Source organism: Lissotriton helveticus, chromosome 8 (genome assembly GCF_964261635.1).
Source record: "Lissotriton helveticus chromosome 8, aLisHel1.1, whole genome shotgun sequence".
NCBI lineage: Eukaryota > Metazoa > Chordata > Amphibia > Caudata > Salamandridae > Lissotriton > Lissotriton helveticus.
Genome location: NC_136069.1, coordinates 838,247,551 through 838,269,290, shown reverse-complemented (window position 1 = coordinate 838,269,290; position 21,740 = coordinate 838,247,551). Strand labels below are relative to the sequence as shown.

Here is a 21,740-nt window from a genome sequence, read left to right as displayed (position 1 = left end):
TGCGGGCCCTCATAATGATAGGGTGATGCAATGCCCCGACTGAGACCAGGGTACCGGGAAGCAGCTGGCACGCTCCAGCACGAAAATGGGTGACAATGCCTCTACTGGGATCCAGTCTTTCAGACAGGCGCTAAAGAATGGTTGTTTCGTACCGTAAGCACAACCAGATGCAGGTTATTTCTGCAGGATAAGCCCTCTGTATCTTCGGCCCACCTTTCCAGACCTGCCACCACATGGTGTAGTGGTCTCATTTCTTTCTGGAGGGTGGCCACCTAGTCTTCAGGAGTGGTGATGCGGGCCTCAACCTCTGTGGTGCACTCCAATAGTTTTCATAAGTTCTGGTGAAGGAGTCCCACCTTGATTACCACCCCGCTGATATTATCCTCAAACACTGAGTCTTGGATGGCCTTCAATGTTAGGGAAGACTTATCAACCTCCTCTGAATTTCCCTGGGGGTCATACTGTCAGAAGCCTCTCTTCGTGGGTTTGGTGTATTGCTCAATCTTTCCAGAGCCATTGTCGCCTGGGACTTATCTTTACCCATTGTCCCCCTACAAATTGTTGCGGTGCATAGTTAGTTGCTGTTGACTCCCCAGGACAGGTTAGTTTTTTTGGCAGGATGGAGGAAGAGGGGGGGGGGGGGGATTGGAATGTAAAGGGTTGCCAGTCTCTCTAGGGCCACCAGGAGCTACACTGTATTGTGCCCCAGAGTGGCACTCTCTCGCCCATGATCTCTTCGGTTGGTCCTCCCACTCGCCACAGTTACTCACCTTCACCTCCTTGAGGTGCAGTAGTCTTTCCCTGTAGTCTCCCCCGCGGTCCTGGTCATGCTTTATTCCTCTGCTGGGACAGACTCTGATCATTCGGGGAGCTACCCCTCCCTGCTCCAGGGTTCTCTCAGCTGCACTGCCATGCAGGGGGAAGCAACAGGCCACTCCTCATGGCCACCAGCGGGTCATCTTTCCCCTCACATTCGACTCCAGCAGGTCTCCTGAGTCTGCCTGGTGGGGTCCCTCTCTGCTATCCTGAGCAACAGGCTGCTCAGTGCCCCATAGTGCAGGTTTTTCACGCTGCATCTTCCACGTGGCAGTCTTGTGGGCTCCATCTCACAGGTTAGTCCAAACGCGTCAGTCTGAAGCGGAGGGTGCCACGGTCACCAAATTTGAGTCAGCTCAAACACCCGATCGGATTTAAAGCCTGGCCATGTGGGGGTGTGTGTGTGTGTGTGGAGTTGGGGGGGTGGGGGGGGGGTGGAGGGTTATGACCAAATATCACCCTTGCCAAACACATCAATGGGCATTGCACTGCTCAGAGCCTTGCGCCCACTAACTTGGACTCCCAAGCCCTGCCTCTATATGTTTCCTTGATTTTTTCTAGCACCTCATTGACTTTGGGGCCAAAGAGGTGCTAACCATCAAAGAGCATGTTAATGAGGGGCTGTTGGACCTCTGACTTAAAGACTGAAATGTGCAGCCATGCCCGGCAGCAGCGATGGACATTACTGTTTAGGCCTCAAGCAGCGGTCTACAGCATTTTAAATGCAGCGGATGTTGATGTTGGAAATGATATCCCCTTCCGCCATTAGCTCTGCCCCAGTTTTCTGCATTGTTCTGGGAGATGTTGGAATAAGTCCTACATCTGGGCCCAGTTATACTAGGAGAGTAATGCAAAAACAACAATTGATGAACGGAATGTTGCACAATGGCAAAACATTCACCCCCAGTCACAGATCTGGGTTTAATCCATCGTTATTTTGCTCACCACCCCACCCCAGTTCAGACATGGCCATATGAAAATCAGTCTTGACCCTGTGCCTCATGGGAACAGTCCAGCCTGAACTGCCAAGCCATGTCTTCCCTGGACCGGAATCAAGCATCCTAGGACCGGTTTCTGGCTATCAGCCGTCATTAGCCAGATCAGTTGACTGGGGGTGAGTGTTTGATTTGCTCAAACGCTCTGTCCATCATCCCCTTTGGTATACTAGGAGAGTAGGCCTATGGAAATGGCAATACACCAATGGGCAGCAGACTGCCACAACGCGTTCGCCACCAGCACCAATCTTCTTACGCTCCCAGTCCGGAGGGGGCCCATCTCCTGTACAGTGGGAGTTTGCCCACTTTCTAGCTGTGCGCACAACTAGAAAATCAGGAGTAGCTAGCCCCTGATGTAGGGATGACAAATCGCACCTTCACAGGCTTCTTAAAGAGGTTCCCAGAAGGCTTATGCATGCCCTTGAGCACTGGGGGGTATTGTATCGACCGCTGTGTGCAGGAGAGGGCTTCCATGAGGAAGTCATATTCCTAGTGCTGGACATGAATTTAAACTTTTTGGAACGTGTCTGTCTTTTGCAAGATATTGTGGTATGAGGTGTTATCATCTGGGATGAGAGCTTTGCAGGGTACAAATAAGGGTCAAGTTCAGAGTCAGCAGGGGATTGGAGTCAATCATCATAGGAATCGGTGGCGTGGGGATATGGGGGATTATAAGGTGATCCCGGGGTGTCCCCTCCTCCTGAATGTGAGGAACGCAGTGGAAAATGCAGAGGGTTCACACGCAGCAGAAGAGAGGTAGGCGGAGGGGGAGTTGGGGGACAAGGAAGAGGAGGATGGGATGGGGCAAGGCACATATGGATGCGTTGTTGCCTGGCTCTGAGGTGTTCTGGGAGCAGTTTGTTGTTTGGCCTGTAGAGATCCTCGGGAACAGCGAAGAGTGCCACTGCAGATGTTGATCTGGCTGGAGCAGAGGAGGGGCAATGGCACGAGGGTGCCGAAGGGTGCTTTGGCAGATGTTGGCTCAGAGTGTGGAGTCTTGGTGGATCTCACCTCAGAGGGCTTAAGTTCCAAGTGTCTTGGCTTTACCTGAGGTCAAGAGGGCATTTTCAAGACAGATGCGGAGGTTGATGTTGACTTGCAAGGCTTTGGCGCAGTCTAGTCCGGTGCGGACCATGGCTATGAGGCAGTGGCAGACACGAGGCCTCTAATAAGGCATGGGAGCTCGAAGCTGGTGTCTCTATGGGGCGAGTGGTATGCAGGACAGTGGTATTCACTGGGTTAACCATCAGCAGCTCCTCTGATTCGGCTTTAGCACTTTCCGGTGAGAACCTATACTCCATCTCTATGTTGGCAACGCTCCAACAGATGTAGATCTTTATCTACGACTCCGAAGGAATAGGGCGTATCATCCTCCTCTTGATGCACCATGTAAGTCAAAGAGATGCGTCCATCGATTCCTAAGTATTCTTATTTTGAAATGCAAAGGACACTGCACAAGAGTCCTCTCGATGATTGGGGAAAAACAAACAGAGGTTACAAACCTCGTGCAGGTCTGTCCTGGCATACTTGCTGTGGCAATCGGGATAGAAACTAAACATAGTCCTTTCCATCATGTGGACATTCTCTATTGTCGAAGTGATGGTGGTCTGGGGGTCCCGAGCCCTCTTTGGTGGAAGCCGTAGACTCTGAGACGGAGTGGAAGGAGCACGTTACAGTAGGGACTGACCAGTATGCAGCATATTAGATTCAACGGACGAGAAGCGGAACCCGAGGTCCTGGCAAGAACACCACACAGTGTCTAAAAGGGGCTCACAGAGATGTCCGGACCAGAAGGCAGAGAAAAACAATCTAACAATGGTACTGCTACCCATGCACATTTTGAGAGGTAGGTGGAGTCACTATACCTCATGACTCGAAAAGACATCTTTAAACGCCTTAACTGCTGTGGTTTTTCCGCAGCAGTGCGGGCATTCTATTAGGTGGGCGGGGCTGCGTCGGCCGTGCTCAGCACTGGGGAGCACGGAAGGGGTTAAACAACCAGCATTGGCATAGCCAATAGGTCTCGCCTTTGGGACCTTATAAGTGTTTAGTTATCCAGCTCAATATCCTTGGTGCAACAACATCAAGTGTTGCATGGCTAAACACTATAAGGTCCCAAAGGCGAGACCTATTGGCTATGCCAATGCTTGTTGCCTTTGTAGTGGATGAGGTCATTGAATCTCATAGATAAAAGAAAAGCTTACTACGCTGTGTAACTTTTATCTATCTGAGATACTTGCAGGCAATAGGGACAAGTTTGTGATTTTCAGTAACTTAGAAGTTTCTGATAGTTTATTAGAGGTTAACAGGGCACAAGAACAGAGTTTCCGAAACTGTGAGTGAACACCCACTGGTGGTTAGGGAGCCGATTTTTGGTAGGTTGCAAAATTATGAGCAATAAACAAAGATGCCTTTAAGTTCTGTGTTTATCTTTCACGTTTGGTGCTTCTAAGACAGATGTCTTGAGACAGGTTACATGTCTTCTGCCAAATTGCTGTTTATGGGATTTGTGTTTACTTTTCCTTCTCTCACTGCAAAGCGAGAGGAGTTTTTAAAGTGACTTATGTGACAATCTTGCTGGAGTAAAGGGAAGTATTAGGATGTTTCTGTGCAACACACAACTAAATGTAGACCTTCAAATTAGCTATATTTATTGAGCAGTTTGGAAAGCAAAAACGAAGTACGTTTTTTTAAAATTCTGAAGTGTGCCGGAAACAGAGATGATTTTAATAGGAACAAAACAAATCAAGCTACTTTACTTGGTGTTGCACAAATGATAAATATTCACAGAATCCCAATTACTACACATTATTTGTGCGCTATATAGTTTTATCAGTAAACTGTTTGTCTGTGCAAAGTTAGTGGCCACTAAATGTACTGTCTGTAAATGCCAGTGGGAAACCACATGATGCTGTGGTGACATTAACAAATCCTCCTTCCCCATGTCAATTGCAGTCAGGTGGGTCGAGAAAGTTTGATGTTCTAAAAAGTGGTTGTGGTACCAAAACGTTTGGGAACCACTGCACTGGAATGTATAAAACACTGAAATAATTTCTATTCAAAAAATAAGGCATAAGACACAACATGCGCAAAATGAGTGGAAAGTATAATCTGGGTTCCCCATCTAGCCTCAAAGAAATAGAGTAGAAAGACTGTGAAAAAAATAATGGAAAAGTTTTGTTCAATTTATACTGACCTATTCGGATCACTCTGGCAAAACAAACTTATTTTATAAAAGCACAGGACCTAACCCTTTAAGTACGACTGATATGGCAGAATGTCATTCCAGTAAACAGCAAGAACAAGCATGTATTTGGAAAGGATGACGAATCAAAATAGAAATAGAAAAGCCTGCCAGCTCATCCTGCCATTATATTTTTCCCTGGCATTCTTAGATCTTCAATCTTGAGCTTATAAAGAAAACTCGAAAAGGCAAGACCCCAAATGCAAAAAAAAATAACTGGATAGATCTACTCACAGTGCACTTAGTACACATTCAGACATCTATTTTGTTAAATTAGAAATGCGTTGGAGATGTTTAAGAGAGAGATGGCGGTTCCAGTTAATAACGTGCTCTCTTTCATGGGGGAAACTTGTAAAGAAAGGACATCTGAGCGCCAACACAAACAAAACAAAGCAACAGGCAGCAGTAGGCACGAACGTGAGTCACTTGCCTGCTAGGGGAAACCAAGAGCAACAAGCAGGAGTCGACAAAAACACAAACCTTGGGTCCAAGAAACAATAGTGAGTGGACCCCTTGAAATAAGACACTGGGCCCCAAGGATACCACAACGGGCCAAAAACAAACAAGAATTTCAGAGCCCGATAATAAAAAAACAAAAGCTGGGTGAGGGGTCATGGGAGCCAGGGGCTCAGAAATAAACGGTTACCCACCCCCAGGAAACAAAACCTTCTGACACAGCCGAGCAAAGATTAAAAGAAAAGCAAAGGACAACCACAAAAGCTAAGCCCCTGTCCCCAAGAAGAAAAGCCCTAACAGAAAGCATCATGTCCCGAGAAAGAAAAGTACCAGGCCCTAAATAAGAATTTAAAGTAAAAAAAAAAACCTCAGCTCTGGGAAAGAACCGGGACGAAAAAGCTCCTTCCAATGAAAGCCAACACCCCTTAGGTGGAACCAGTACAAAGAGAGAAGGCTACTATTTAGGCGAGAAGACAAAACAACTCGGAAAAGAACCAATTAGTTAGGAATTAAGCTGCACATTTCTGACCCCCGGAAGAAGGTGCGTCAGCGCTGATTAAACATCAAACAGACATGTAAACCAAGCACAACTGAATGAGCAATTCTGGAAAGTCTGAGACACCAACGCGCGGAGCAAAAAAAGTTATGACCTCGCTTGCAGAAGTGACGTTCGAGATCTCAATCGACGCCTGCTGTGAAGTGCAATTTACTACAAGGTGCTAATGTAGTACACCGATATTTACCCCACTCAATGGTATTAATTGTATTTACTGTAGATAGATGGAAGGTTAAAGGGATTTGAATGCTCTGTGGTGGGGGAGGGGCATGCGCTGGTCTGGAGAGCAAGCGAGAGGAAAGCCAGATGGCACCTGATCGCAAGGAAAGCCAGATGGCGGCTATGCGCATGCCCGCACGCGTAACAGCAAGCTTTAGGCCACAAGCAAAAGCTTGTGGTCACATTTCTAAAGACCCCACTCACTAAATGTGTCGCTAGACCAGCGCATGCGCTGGCCCAGGAGAGACCTAAAAACAAGTTGAACACATCTGAGCCTAAAATTTGATGCCAGGAGTATGCATAGCATATGTTTTTACAGCTATGAAGGCCTTAACATGTCATTTTATGAGAAGAGCTATAAGCATACAGGGACAAATATAATAGTTGGACCTCAGCTTCGAACAATGCGCTGTAGGAATTGGGGGATGGAGACAATTTGGACAATGGGCCTATCAATCTCTTTCAAAGTAAATTTTTTGCAGGGGTCTCTTGCACTATTGGTAGAGGGACAGTGTTCAGTGTAGTAGGTTCCTACTCTGAAACACGTAGCCAAACCTAATTCACCAACACTGTAAGAAAAACAATCAACATTGTTTAATTGAGACTACATGCAAGCGCTGTAAAAACAAAGCAGTGCCAGATAAATGCATATTGGAGAATATTAAATCCAACAAATTGCTCCATGTCTTAAGCCTTTTCCCAGCATTGATTCATGAACTAATAACCTATTCAAGATCACCTTTTCACAGACATTGGCCAAGAAAATGCGAAGAGGCCTCTGAAAATGTATTAATTGTAAAAGCGAACATCTCATGGTAGTACTCTTAAAAATTCATTAACGCCACACAACCTAAACACATTTAACAGCAACAGATTAATGGTGACTGTGGATCAAAAGATACAGCAATAGGTATGGCAATTAATCCAAGTTTAGCTCTACACAATTATCCATGCTTCATCAAGGTTTCACTGTGTCTCAACAGGCTCAGCGCGGTTTGTGCTCCCATGCACATTTCCTGCAATTAGAGCGTAGACTAATTTGTTTTTAGTTACTGAGGAAGGGAACATCCAGAGTCCATCAACATCATTTGTTATAAGGCATTTGCCTATCTTTTAAAATTCATTTTATTGTGCATTTACATTGTCTTTGTAATGATTTTTTACTAAGTACACAATACATGTGACCAGTTTACACTAATCTGTATCTTTATTACTAGGTTAATTATTGTTCTGAAACATCTGTATATTCTGTAAATAGTTTTAGGCACTTTTACTTTGTAAATAGTTTTATGTAGGTCCTGTGTTACTGTTTTGTTTTCTGTACTTTAAAACGGAACGTGTGTATTTGGTTATCTACAGTCTGTTCCACTTCATTCTAGAATTTCTATGTACACTATTTCAAATGTTACCATATGAAATTTGAGTTAGTTAAGCCTGGACATAAACTGTTAGCTGAGCTACTCAAGGTTGTCAATTATTTAACCATCTATCTGCCTGGTGCTGTTCTTCACAATGGCATCGGTTGTATTCAGCAAATAAAGGAGGACTAAGATAACAGAAGCTAGAATGCATGGAAGAAGCAGAGCCAGAGCTGCTGAAAAGGCATCTGAACTGGACGGCTAGGCTTTCTGTAAGAGCTAATGTATCTACTTGTGCTGTCCAATAAGAAAACACTATAGTAAAGACTGAATGCACTGGGAGACCGGAATATGTGATACGTTGCACTGGCAATGTAAATCACCATTGTAGGTATAGTTATGTTTGAGTTGCTATAAGAAAAGCATTTTTGTTTTCACACAAACTAGCAAATAAAAAGCACTATTTCTGCACCAATACTTCGTGATTTAACCCAGTAAAAGGTTGCTGTACCACAAAGTGCAGCAACAGTTCTCCACATAGTGCAGCTCTAACTAAAACTAAAACGGACAATTGTACACGTGAATAGTGCTTTTCATACCTTTTGGGGTTTTTGCAGTGAACTCTGGATCAAAATAAAAAGTGTCCTCGGGTCCACCAGTTGCGGGTTTAAAAGGAGGTTGAATTTCTCTTCTGTATAATTTCTAGAAAAATGCACATTAAAAGCATTTAAATAACATAATTGAATCCTGTTTTAACGAAGTATGTGTGAATCACAATCTAAAAAAATCTATTTGGATCTTCTTACATTCCAATCTATCGTGGAGAAAAACGAATGTCGCTTAATTTCTTCTACTCCATCTGGCCCAGCACCTGTTAAAAGGAAAAAAAACAAATAAATATGCATTCACTTCTACAGAGCTTTGATTCCTTCCTCTCTGCACAAGGCAACTTCAAAGTACACGGGACTACGCAAGCTTCTGCAGCTGAACATCAAACAGCAAATATTTAGGAATCCAGTAGATTTCCTAATTATTTAAGAAGATCTTTACAAATTACTCAAAACATGTATAATCATACTATGAAATAATCAGATGGAATCTTATTATTGAACTTAATATCATACCAACATAATTAGCACTCCATACCCTACCTAGGTAGCTTACAAGATTTAATTTAAGATGGTTCTCAGGTCGTGAGAGAAGAAAAGCAATTGTCACCCCACACACTCCCAAAACAATGAGGTCAAGATCCTTAGTACACAAAGTGTCCTAGATGTTACTTCCCCCCCATACTCACACTAGCATAGAGGTTAGTTAAGTGCCTACCTTGCCATCTGTAGGTGTGATGCTGTACGACAGGGGCAAGGAGTATCGTATTTGTGACATACAACATAGCTTCCATGTTCAAACATCTTCGATGTTCAAACATCTTTTTATTAACATGGGAGATGGGACATGGCTCAGTCTCAAATCTACAGGTTGATAATAAATCTTTTTGATTTAATTAAGATGCGAGTTCTTCGCAAGTAATACGTCTGCAATTGTCGTTTTGCTGGGAACAAAGTATCCCATTGTAGCACTTGATACATTTAGGATAGCGAAGCAGAGCAGTCCGAGGCCTACTCAGGAGAGATGGTGTGGGCTAGTAACCTCAGCTCGTTGGTTCGTAACAGCACTCAAATCTTTGTCCAGTCAGTGCTTTTTCTTTTGAAAAGAAAAGTGTAGGAAACTGGATAATTAGTTGATAGGGTTGTGATCACTCCAAGTAATGATGCCACAATTTACTATAAGGTCCAGTTAGGAGTCAATAAATTAATACTTAGCTCAACCCTTGGGAGCCTGCAGTCAGGCTCAACTTGAGAAAACATTTGTACAACATTAAGCAACACCAAAACTTTTAAATTAAGAAACAGTAAAAAATATTACTCCAAACAAAGAAAACTGTTTACATTTTAATCTTTAAAATGGCTGTTGGGACAGAAAACTTCTCTGCATGGTAAAGATGCGTACCTCTGCCCTAAGAACCCAAATGTACTGTTGTCTGGATCCCTAATGATGATTTGTTTGTCATAGGTAAACACGGATCAGGCAGGTGAGCAATGATATAGGCCTGTCTCACTGCGGTCTTGTTAGACCGCAGTCTGAGAGACAGTCTCAGTGATGGAAGACTACCGCCTTGGCCAGGAGCTAAGCAGCACAAGATCGGTGGTGGCAGAATACAGTGTAGTGATCAGTAGTAGTGAACAGTAACTTTTTACCGGGTCACTGGATTGAGGCCTACAGGCTCACTCAGTATTTGCAAATATTCTGCTGCTGTGTGCTTACCTCACCCTTGGCCTACATAATGTAGATGTGAAGTGCTGCAGAGTGGATGAGCAGTGACTGTGTTGATTGAATGTTGGCCTGGGAAGGGTACCGTACAAGGATAGAGCAGCACATGTGTTGCTAGTACATGTACAGTGGAGTGGTGTGGCTCACTGGTTAGAGGTGGCAGACCCGAGAGCAGAGAACGGGCTGGGACCAGGGTTCGATTCCCGACATGGCAGGGTCTTGGAACAGGATCAGCGGACTCGATAATTCTCGCCTCGGTGCCTACTCTATCCAGGGACCACACTCGGTAACTCTGGGCATTAAGCTTGCCTCATCTCCACAACGGCCCCTCACAAACGTCAGGGATGCCTGGTTTCACCCTGGAGACTCCCAGGAGGAACTATCTCACAGGGAAAGCCAGGACGGGTTCCCCAGCGGTCTATAGCGCTACGAGGCCTGCGGTGCGGGTAGCAGTGCGCTTTACAAGACACACTTTCATTTCATTTCATGTACTGGTTATGTGTAGGCCTGATCGGAATGCTTTACATGAGGGATGTAGTGCAGTGCGTGCGCAGGGCCAGCATATGCTGTGTGTATGTGTGCATGCGTGAAGAACAATATGGAGGTTGAAGTGTAGTGCGCACATAATGTGTGTGCTTGAAGTGGGTGTGTTTGTAAAGAGCACACCCTTTCTGAATATAGGAAAGCTTCAGTGCTGAACAGGCATGCCCCAGGAGGTAAGGTTCCCAGGGCCAGGAGCAGTTCAGAGAGAGAGCCCCAGAAACACCCCACTCCACATCAAAATGTCATTGTCAAGGTTGTGCCGATCTCGGAGGGCTTGGCCCTTCTCACGGAATTACTTCATAGATGCGGCAAAGTGGGTATGCGCTTTGTTCTCAGTAAGGTCCTCCCAAGGGATAAGGAGGCATATGTTCTTGACTCATTTTACTACCATGGGCATTTTCATTAGGGTTCCAGGCCTCTCAAAGGAGCTCTTTTGTGTAGGAGCTTGGTTTTATGGCTCCATGCTGCTGAGATATTCTCTTGTAGGGCACCTTGTGCTCTCTCTTGATTGTGGGGGTGTCTTGAGCAGTCACACTCCAGCCACCTATATCAGTGAAGTAAGTGGTAACCTTTCTGATGGGGTCACACAGCTGCAAGAGACGTTCACAGAAGTCTCATGGCACGATAGAGGGTACCCCAGTAGGGACATTTGCCTATTACTCAGGGGGGATATGCAGGACAGCACCACTAGCCCTTGAAAGACGCATTCTAGTCCTGGGTGTCAGTTGGAGTCAAAGTCAGTCAGTCCATCCTTGCAGTGATATCAGGTGGTTTCTCCTTTCATCTCGGCATCATTTCACAGTTGTTGCTCCCAGATCAAGCGTATGTCTCTCCCATGTGCAGGTGTTTCTAAGTGGGGGTGGAAAGTTCTAGGAACCCGGCACCCCGGGCCAACTTTAGAGTGCCTGGGACATGGTTATGCCCACTTCCCACAGAAAGTGGTCATATAGTGGGCGTAGTGATCCCAGGGGCACGTAGCCCATTGGGGGACCCCTGGCACAAGGAAATCAGATCCAGACGACCTAAAAGGAGGAGGACAATGATAAGCCGCAATAACACAGGACCAGCGACTGACATGGAGCAAATCCTGCCGGCCTGCCTTCTGTCCCGGACAATTGTGCCAAAGACTACACATCCTGGAAGCTGCTGTGTCTCCAAAAGCCAGGGAGGACTGCCAGCCCTGCACCCAAAATCCAGGAACTCGTGTGGAGTATTGAGCTGCTCTCCAGGATCCTGGTGGCACCTCAGAAGACCTGTGAGGCCTCTGGACATACAAAATCAGAGACCGAAAAGAACCACTGCACCCGTGCCTCCTAGCCAGAGTTGTAGTGGACCAACAGTGCCAGCGTGGTCCCCAGACCCTCCAGAGACAAAGCCCATCTTTGATTTGCCAAAAGTGGACTTCCTCACGCGGTCTGCAGCCTTTTTGTGTAGGCCGCCCTTACAGCAAGTGCCTCCAGTCATGAAAACCAAAGGCCACCTCAGCACCCAGGTTGCCACAGCCATAGGAGAAGAGGACCAAAAGGGTATCGATGTCCCCAAGCATCGTGAGATCTGAGCCCTTCCCCTGTTGGTTCAAACCGACTGGTCACCCAGTCCTAGCTTGTAGTCTCTTTGTGACCGGACCGATCCTCACTGACTTGCACGGGGTACCGGATGCTGTATAGCACCTCTGCACCCTGTCACCCCCGTTGACCTGTTTATGCTGCCGTGGACCCTGCCCACTACTCACCTTAAGTCTGGAAGATTGGTCCTGCAAGTCACTTAAAGGTACCTGTATGTAGTATATGTCTCCTCCATAGGATAAAATTACAGCTTCAGAAATTGCACTAAGTGTTGACTTTTAAAAACTGTAAATAATTCTAATTCAAAATGTACTCCCGGATGCTATTGATCTTGTTGCCTAAAGTTATATAAAGATAAGTGTTATTGTAATAAATTGGTGTGGATCTCGTTTTTGAGTTGTGTGCTTCACTTATTGATTGTGTGAGCATCTGCGCACTCCTCTCTGATAAGCCTCAGGCTGCTCAGCCACACTACCCCCTAAAAGAGCACCTCTGGATTGCTAGAGCAGGGTACTGTCCACTTAGAAGGAATACCTGGATACTTTACAAGGTATACCGCTTTTTGGTATACTATATAAAGAGCCAGCCTCATACAATGGGAGATTCCAATATGGTAACTTCAAGTTGTATCAGGTAAAAGCTTTCCTGGGAGCCTCTGCTCCTAGCTGACCGCTACCTAATCCCATCCCACCAAAGCTTCAAAGGAGAGCCCCTCCTGTGTTGGGCTCCAGCACTCAAGCCCGCCTCCTTTGTTTCTCTGGACTTGGGCTATTCTAGTCCGTTCTTTTCCTAGAAATGGGGTCAAGCATTGCGAATGGCTCTTTTGTGTGAGGAGGCCTTTGATTCTCTTGATGGACGTCAGAGTAATTAAAACTTGACCAAGTAGGGGGGAACCTGATTATGAAACATGACAATTCTAAAAGTGTCATAAGGAGTGTAGATACAATGAAGACTGTGGACCTAAACTCTGGCACATTTACCCTCTGATTGACACCTCGCTGGACTCTATACATCCCAACTGTACTTTGGTCAAGATTCCGCCTATATGTGTAATACAGTTTAAGCACCACAGAACTTTGCTAAGCCCTACACTATGAATGCCCACTCGCATTATAAACAAAAAACAATGGTTCTTTTGGGAACACACTTCAATTGAAAACAGTACTAAAAACATAAAAGTAACCATACATCCCATGAAGGATATATCTGAACAACAGACACTGACCACAGTAGGAAAGGAGGTAAATCTTTAGTATTCAACCTTTTATAGATTTAAATCCAAAATGCATTAGTCATGCTGTCCAATACAAACAAGCACATGGACTGCGAATACATAAAGTGAGTGAGTCGTGACTGAGTGTTACATGTGATTGAACATATATACATTGGATAAAAATAATACGGACAGATATATACAAAGAATGTAGACGTTTCGACCCTAGGTAGGATGCGCTGATTTATGTGCATCTAGAGTGGGTCTTCATCAGGACTGTAATATGGTAGGACAGTCTTATTGTTAGGCTTATGATTCGTCTGATCTTCAACTTGTGACGGGGCTTGTCAGCCGACAAGCACACGTGGCATGATTGACGTACTTGTTCTTTTTACTTCATGTTGTATCTTCTACACCAGCCGGTGGGAAGATTTTGTGGGTCTGGGACACCTTGGTGATTGCTCGAGCGGGAAGGGAGGACGTCTGTCTCGGAAGGATCGATTTGTTGAATGCCGCCATTCAACAAATAGATGACAAGCCCCGTCGATGGTTCTCTGTATATATCCGTCTGCACAGAGTCCCAACGAACGAAAGAAATAATTTAACTTTGAGACGAACAAGTTACTTACCTTCGGTAACGATATATCTGTAAGAAACAGTAGTTAGTATTAGATTCCTTACCTTAGAATATCCCCAGGCGTCAGTCTGGATCCGGAAACTTTTGCGTAGCAGTACCCCTGCGCGTCGGTAGGCGTCGTCTGCAGGCGTCCCCTGCGGCTCCGCGTCGTCGGCGTCGTGCGCCGTGATGACGTCGCTGGAGTATATAGACGCCGCCTCCGCGCGCTGACGTCAGTTCTTTGCACACAGCTTTTCCGCGCCAGAACACGCAGAGCCATGTGAGAACTAACACTGGTGCCATTTGAAACTAGGGCCCTGAAAGGGATGTCCTTAACCCTAGGTATCAGTTCGCAGAACGGGGAGGATGGGTGGGGCGGTAAGGAATCTAATACTAACTACTGTTTCTTACAGATATATCGTTACCGAAGGTAAGTAACTTGTTCATCTGAAAGAAACAGGTTAGTATTAGATTCCTTACCTTAGAATAGATACCCCAGCAATACCAACCCCGGTGGTGGGTCTGCGAACCAATACAACCTACACCAGAAAGTCCTGGAGGACCGAACGACCAAAGAAGCCATCCCTCCGGACTTGACTGTCCAGGCAGTAGTGCCTCGCAAAGGTGTGCAGCGAGGCCCACGTGGCCGCCTGGCAAATGTCCTGCAAAGGGACTCCCCGGCCCAGGGCAGTAGTAGCCGCCGTGGCCCGAGTGGAATGGGCCCTCAGCCCAACAGGAGGCTCCTTCCGAGCCAAAGAGTAGCATGCTTTGATGCACAGGACGACCCACCGAGAGATGGTCCGCTTCTGTACCGCCCTTCCCTTCTTCTCACCCACGTAGCCAACAAACAGTTGGTCATCCACCCGGAACTGGCGTGTGCGATCCATGTAAAATGAAAGCGCACGTTTTGGGTCCAGACGATGGAGCCGCTCTTCATCCTTCGAAGGATGCGGAGGCGGGAAGAAGGAGGGCAAGGTGATGGACTGCCCAATGTGAAAAGCAGAGACTACCTTGGGCAGGAAAGAAGGTCTAGTCCGAAGAACCACCTTATCAGGATGAACAGACAAGAAAGGAGGTTTAACAGAAAGAGCCTGGAGCTCACTCACTCTCCTGGCAGAGGTGATAGCCACCAGGAAGGCCGTCTTTAAAGTGAGAAGACGGAGAGGACAGGAATGAAGAGGCTCAAAGGGAGCGCACATCAGGAAAGTCAGAACCAGGTTCAAGTCCCACTGAGGCATCACGAACGGAGTTGGGGGATACATGTGCGTGATGCCCTTCAAGAATCGTAACACAATAGGGGACTTGAATAAAGATGGCTGATCAGGTAGCCTCAAGAAGGCGGAAAGGGCAGAAAGATAGCCCTTGATAGTGCCCAGAGCAGAGCCCTGCTGGGCAAGGGAAAGGAGGAAGAGGAGAACCTCAGACAGAGGGGCAGAAAGGGGATCCACAGCCTTTGCTGTGCACCATGCCACAAATCTGTTCCACCGGCAGGCGTATACCGACTTTGTGGAGGGACGCCTGGCTGCCAGAATTACATCACAGACTTCAGGAGGCAAGTCAAATGGCCTCAACTGCCGCCGCTCAATCTCCAAGCATGGAGGTGGAGACTGGACAGGTTCGGGTGGAGGACCGTCCCCTGCTGCTGCGACAGAAGGTCCTCCTGAAGGGGCAGGCGGATCGAGGGACCGACTGTCATGCTGAGTAGCTCGGGATACCAGTATCTTCGAGCCCAGTCCGGGGCCACAAGGATAACTTGGGCCCGGTCGCGCCTGATCTTCTTCAGCACTCTGGGCAGAAGTGGTATAGGCGGAAAGGCGTACAACAGACCGCAACTCCACTCGCGCCGAAAGGCGTCGCCGAGCGAGTGCTGTCTTGGAAACTCCAACGCGCAGAACTGATGACATTGCGCGTTCTCTTCTGTGGCGAATAGATCTAACCAAGGCTCTCCCCATTGCTGAAAGAGGCCTCTCGCCACGTCCGAGTTCAGACGCCATTCGTGATCCACCGAGCACCGACGGCTGAGTTCGTCCGCCCTGGCGTTCAGAGAACCTGCCAGGTGTTGAACCGTCAGAGTCACGCCCTGACGTTCCAGCCATTGCCAGAGACGCAGAGCCTCCTGGCAAAGGGTCCACGACCCCACACCGCCCTGTTTGTTGCAGTACCACATGGCGGTGGTGTTGTCCGTGAACACCTGCACTACACTCCCGTTGACAAAGGGGAGGAATGCCTTCAGTGCTAGGCGAATCGCCCGCAGCTCCAACAGGTTGATATGGAGCCGGGACTCCGCCGGAGACCAGATGCCTCTGATCTCCGCCTCTCCCAAGTGGCCACCCCAGCCCTGGAGGGACACGTCCGTCACAACCACGTGCTCCGGTTGGGGAAGGGAGAGGGATCTGCCTCTGACCCAATCGCGGTCCGTAAGCCACCACTGCAACTGTCTCGCAGTGCCCTCCGAGATCAGGACATGGTCGGATAGGTTGCCCTGATGCTGGGCCCACTGAAACTTCAGGTCCCACTGCAGAGCCCGCATCCGCCACCTGGCGTGATGCACCAGTAGGATGCAGGAGGCCATCAGCCCCAGAAGCCGCAGCGTCAACCTGACCAAAACCCGGAATAACGGCTGAAAGATGGGAATCAGAGCCTGAATATCCCGGACCCGCCGTTCCGGGGGATAAACCCGAAACTGCGCCGAGTCGAGAACCGCTCCGATGAAAAGGAGCTTTTGAGAGGGACACAGGTGTGATTTCGGCACATTGATGGAAAACCCCAGCTCGTGCAGGAGGTCTGCCGTCATCTGAAGGTGGTGGACGACTGTCTGGGGCGAGCCCGCCTTCAACAACCAGTCGTCGAGGTAGGGGAAGACTGAAACCCCTAACCGGCGCAGATGAGCTGCGACCACCGCCATCACTTTCGTGAACACCCGTGGGGCGCTGGTAAGGCCGAATGGGAGCACGATAAACTGAAAGTGCTCCTGGCCTACCGTGAACCGCAGGTAACGCCGGTGGGCCGGCAGGACGGGGATGTGAAAATACGCATCCTGCAAGTCTAACGCTACCATCCAGTCTTGAGGGTCTAGAGCAGCCAAGACCTGAGCCAAAGTCAACATCTTGAACTTCTCCTTCCGGAGGAAGCCGTTGACGTTCCGTAGGTCCAAGATAGGACGGAGGCCTCCTTTGTCCTTCTTGGGCACCAGAAAGTAGTGGGAGTAGCAACCACACCCTACTTCTGGCCCAGGAACGCGCTCGATGGCCCCCTTGGCCAAGAGGGCCGTAACTTCCTCCTGCAGAAGTGTCAAGTTGTCCCCCGACACACGGTGGTTCTGCGGTGGCATGGCTGGAGGAGTGGACTCGAAGGGGAGGGAGTAGCCCCTTCGAACGAGCTGCAGCACCCACCTGTCCGATGTTATCGCGCGCCAGCGGGAGTGGTGATGGCGAACCCTGCCACCCACTGGCGTCACGTGAGCCCGAAAGCTCGGACTAGGAAGGCTTGGATGCAGCAGCGGGGGGAGGCGTGGACTGACCCCGCCGCTGGCCTCTACCGCCACCACGGCGGAAACCACGGCCGCCACCGCGCTGGGGAGCGTTCTGCGGCGCGTGGCTGGCAGCACGTGTGGGACCGCCCCTCCCTTGGCCACGAAAGGGGCGAAACGAACCCGTCTGCTGGCGCTGGGTCGAAAGACCCAAGGACTTGGCCGTGACCCTGGAGTCCTTGAAGCGCTCCAGCGCGTGGTCCGCTTTGTCACCAAACAGGCGACTGCCATCAAATGGCATGTCCATGAGTGTATTTTGGACGTCTGGCGAGAAGTTGGCAGATCTCAGCCAAGCATGGCGACGAATCGCCACCGTCGTGGACATAGCCCGTCCCAGCGAGTCGGTCGTGTCCAGACCACAACGGATCGAGTACCGCGCCGCATCCCGGCCTTCAACCAAGGCCCGGGTGAGCTTGTCCCGCACTTCCTGGGGGCATTGCGGCAAACACTCCTCGACCGTATCCCACAGGGAGTGGGTGTAGCGGCCCAAGAGGCACGCGGTATTACAAGACCGCAGTCCAGCGCTCAAAGAGGAAAAGACCTTTTTACCAAATTGGTCATACCGCTTTGATTCCCGATCGGGCGGAGCCGACGGGAACGCGGACTGTGAAGTGGAGGCCTGGATCACCAGACTCTCCGGGGAGGGATGGGTGGATAGGAAGGCAGGGTCGTCCGAGCACGGACGGTGACGCCTGGCAACGTTCCGGTCAACCGGTGCACCGGAAGCGGGCCTGGACCAGGTGCCCAAAAGGACATCCGTCAGGGCCTCATTAAACGGCAGCAGAGGCTCCTGGGGGCATGACTGCGGTTTAAACACTTCGGTCAGAATGTTCGGCTTGACCTTCGCGACAGGGAGCTCAAGGCTCAAGGCCTTGGCAGCCCTCATCAGGACCACCGAATAGGCAGCACCTGCCTCAGACGCCACAGGGGTCGGGGAGACAAACCCAGGGTTGGGCGACTCGTCCAGACCACTGGCATCACCCAGATCACCTACCCAGTCCACATCATACTGGCAGGCACGGGATAAAGGGTCCTCAGACCCCTCCCAACCCTCTCCATACTCGTCCTCATCGCCGTATTCTGGATCGACGATATAGACCTCGGGGTCAATGGGCCCCATCGGCGCCGGATCCGGCGTCGGACGACGCCGGTCCGACTCCGCGTCAGGAGTCAGAGGGGGAATGGGGGTGGCGCCGCGTGGCGTCGGCGCCGGGGACCCGACGCCGGCCGGAACCGACGGCGGAGTCGCTGCACCGCGCGGAGGCGGTACCACGGGTTGGCCCAAAGGAACCGACGCCGGAGAGGCCGGTAGACCAGCCGGCGACGAACCTGAGGGGCCCAGCGGCGCCGGGGCCGGAGCCACCGGCGGCGTCGAGGCAGGAGCACCCGAACCGCTCGGGCCCCCAGACGGGACCGACGGGCCCGCAGGCCCCGCCGGAGGAGACCTCGCCCTCATAGCTATGAGGAAGGCCTCGATCTCCTCACGCGACGCGCCTTCCCCAGGGACCGACGGGTATGGGGCAGACGGCGTCGGCGACCCGCGTGGGTGGGGCCACCCGAGCCCCCGGCCGCATCACGCGGGCGTCGGGGGGAGTCGGGGGTACGATGACGACGCCCCGACTTCTTACGCTTACCTGACGAACCGGAGGAATGGTGGCGACTCCCGGAGCGCTCATGGCGGCTCCGCGATCGTTCCTTCGACCGCTCCCTCGACCTCCGACCGGACCGGGACCGCTCTCGACGCGGGGCCGACACACGGAGCTCGAGAAGCTTGCGGGACCGCTCCCGCCTAGCTTTACCAGTCAAGGCCCGACAGTCGACGCAGGACTCCACGTCGTGGTCCGCGCCCAGACACCGGAGGCAGAGTCGATGGTGGTCGGTGACCGACATCAGGCGGTCGCACTCGTCGCAACCCTTGAAACCGGGCATCCTACCGGCACCGTAGAAGATTAAGTAGTTAACAAGAAACTTGGTCAAAAGACCGGAGTACTGCTCTTCGGATCTGCGCTAACTGGCGCGGAAAAAAGAAGAACTGACGTCAGCGCGCGGAGGCGGCGTCTATATACTCCAGCGACGTCATCACGGCGCACGACGCCGACGACGCGGAGCCGCAGGGGACGCCTGCAGACGACGCCTACCGACGCGCAGGGGTACTGCTACGCAAAAGTTTCCGGATCCAGACTGACGCCTGGGGATATTCTAAGGTAAGGAATCTAATACTAACCTGTTTCTTTCAGATTATTGTGATTCACAGTAGATATTTTGAATGTATTATTTTTATCCAATGTATACATGTTTAATCACGTGTAACACTCAGTCACCAGTCACGACTCACTCACTTTATGTATTCGCAGTCCATGTGCTTGTTTGTATTGGACAGCATGCCTAATGCATTTTGGATTTAAATCTATAAAAGGCTGAATACTAAAGATTTACCTCCTTTCCTACTGTGGCCACTGTCCGCTGTTCAGATATATCCTTCATTGGATATATGGTTACTTTTATGTATTTAGTACTGTTTTCAATTGAAGTGTATTCCCAACAGAACCATTGTTTTTTGTTTAATTACCCACCCAGGTTCTGAGGGTTACCCCATTACACTTAATGGCACTCACATTATAAGGCCTACCCAATTCAATATTAATTCTTGACGGGTCCCTTCTGCGACAGACTAGCTGTGCGCAGATAATGGAAAGCACAAAGTGGTAGTATCACGTGTGCCCAAGTGCACAATGGCCAGAGGCCCAATCCTTGGTTGCTCAGCAGCAGCCTGATCTTAAAAGGGGGAGGCTGGAGTATTGCATCCTCGGTCCAAAAACTGGGTAGTCAAAAAAAACAAAACAGGGAGATTAAATTGGGGGAACTCACTCTGCAACTTTTAGTATATTGACCAAGAAAAAAAAAAAAAAAAAAAGATTGAGAGATTATCTTATCCTGAGAAAAGAAATGAAACTTTTAAGACATTCACATTAAATATTTAGAGAACGTTTAGGAACATAGAAGTTTAAAATAGGACTACAATATAATGATTAGCTGAGGGGACCATACTTGGGTGAAAAATGAGAAAGCGGAGATGATGTGCGAGTTAAACAGGAGTGTCAGAGGTCTTGCTTAATACATGAAACTTAAAAAGAACAAACCATTAAATCAGTGGAGGGGTCAATCTTCACTAATATATGAATGTCGTTTCACATTATTTCTTCCCAAAAGTGTCAGTCTCAGAGGAGATTTGTGACCTGTATTTTATTAAAACAATCTCCTGACATCCAAAAAAGACCGGGGACTATTAAATACTACTAAACGGTCAGTTTGAGGGTGCTGAAATACATAGGCAATACAAACTAAAGACTTGTTTTAATTCGAAAATTGTACTCCTGGGTTCCCTTTCAAATTTTTTTTTTTTAAACATCTTTTTATTGAAAGAAACAATTCCATCTTAAGACACTCCCTTTCAACATTATGCATTTATTGAGTAAATTTAAGGGTTGGCAGAATAAGCCACCATCGATGTCCTCCCATTAGAGTGCAAGGACCAAAAGGGAACAAAATAAACTACAGTCTAACTTCTCAAAATCATCAGACTTTAAAATCTAAGCAAAGGTCCGGGCGATGGGATAGGAATCAGTCATACAATCTGTCATGCACCCTTGTCAGACTGGTATCCTAGAAGGCAGGCTGCCTGCAACAATACCTGTACGCTCAGTCACATTATATGAAATGCTAAGAATGCAGATTGAGCAGGGATTTCCATCATGCTGGACACAGATGAAGCCTTTGACAGGAGGCTCTTGGATCTTTCTTAGATCAGCGCTACAGAAATTTACACTTGATTAACACATTTTGGTTGTCATAAGATAATTCAGTAACCAATTGCCAAAAACTGGGTTGACAGATCTCTGAAAGTTACCAAGACAGAAAAAGAAAAGGGATCCTCTATGTCACACATTCTATTCCTTCTAAGTACAGAACATTACCTTTGTATGATCAGGAATAATTCACAGACCCTCTATTTCTTTTGACTCAGGAATTCACAAAGGGGCGCCTCTCAATTTCTTAGTCAAAAGATACAAGAGATCTCTGGTGTTGCCTTTACCACGGACCTCCATAAATCCATACCTGCTCTACTGCATATTATTGAACAATATTTAGTGGTCTCTGAATACACTAGAAAGAAATCCGAGGTTATGGCATAAAACTAAAGATATCAATCAAATATAATAGGGGATATTGGTCTTCGTTTGGCAAGCGTTGTATATCAAATATCTAGGGATCTAGTAATCCAGAGACATGCAGGATGTG

At 48.5% G+C, this 21,740-nt stretch overlaps 1 protein-coding gene across 3 annotated transcripts in view; it reads right to left on the bottom strand.

Moving 5' to 3' along the window:
* Positions 1-21,740, bottom strand: part of RPS6KA3 (ribosomal protein S6 kinase A3) — a 698,725-nt gene that overhangs the window by 245,463 nt on the left and 431,522 nt on the right. For all 3 annotated transcript variants that reach the window (XM_078657643.1, XM_078657644.1, XM_078657645.1), the window contains 2 exons: positions 8,451-8,515; positions 8,244-8,346 (listed from right to left, as the gene is read on the bottom strand). In XM_078657643.1, coding sequence (XP_078513769.1) covers positions 8,244-8,346; positions 8,451-8,515 — 168 coding nt within the window. The remainder of the gene's footprint in view (positions 1-8,243; positions 8,347-8,450; positions 8,516-21,740) is intronic.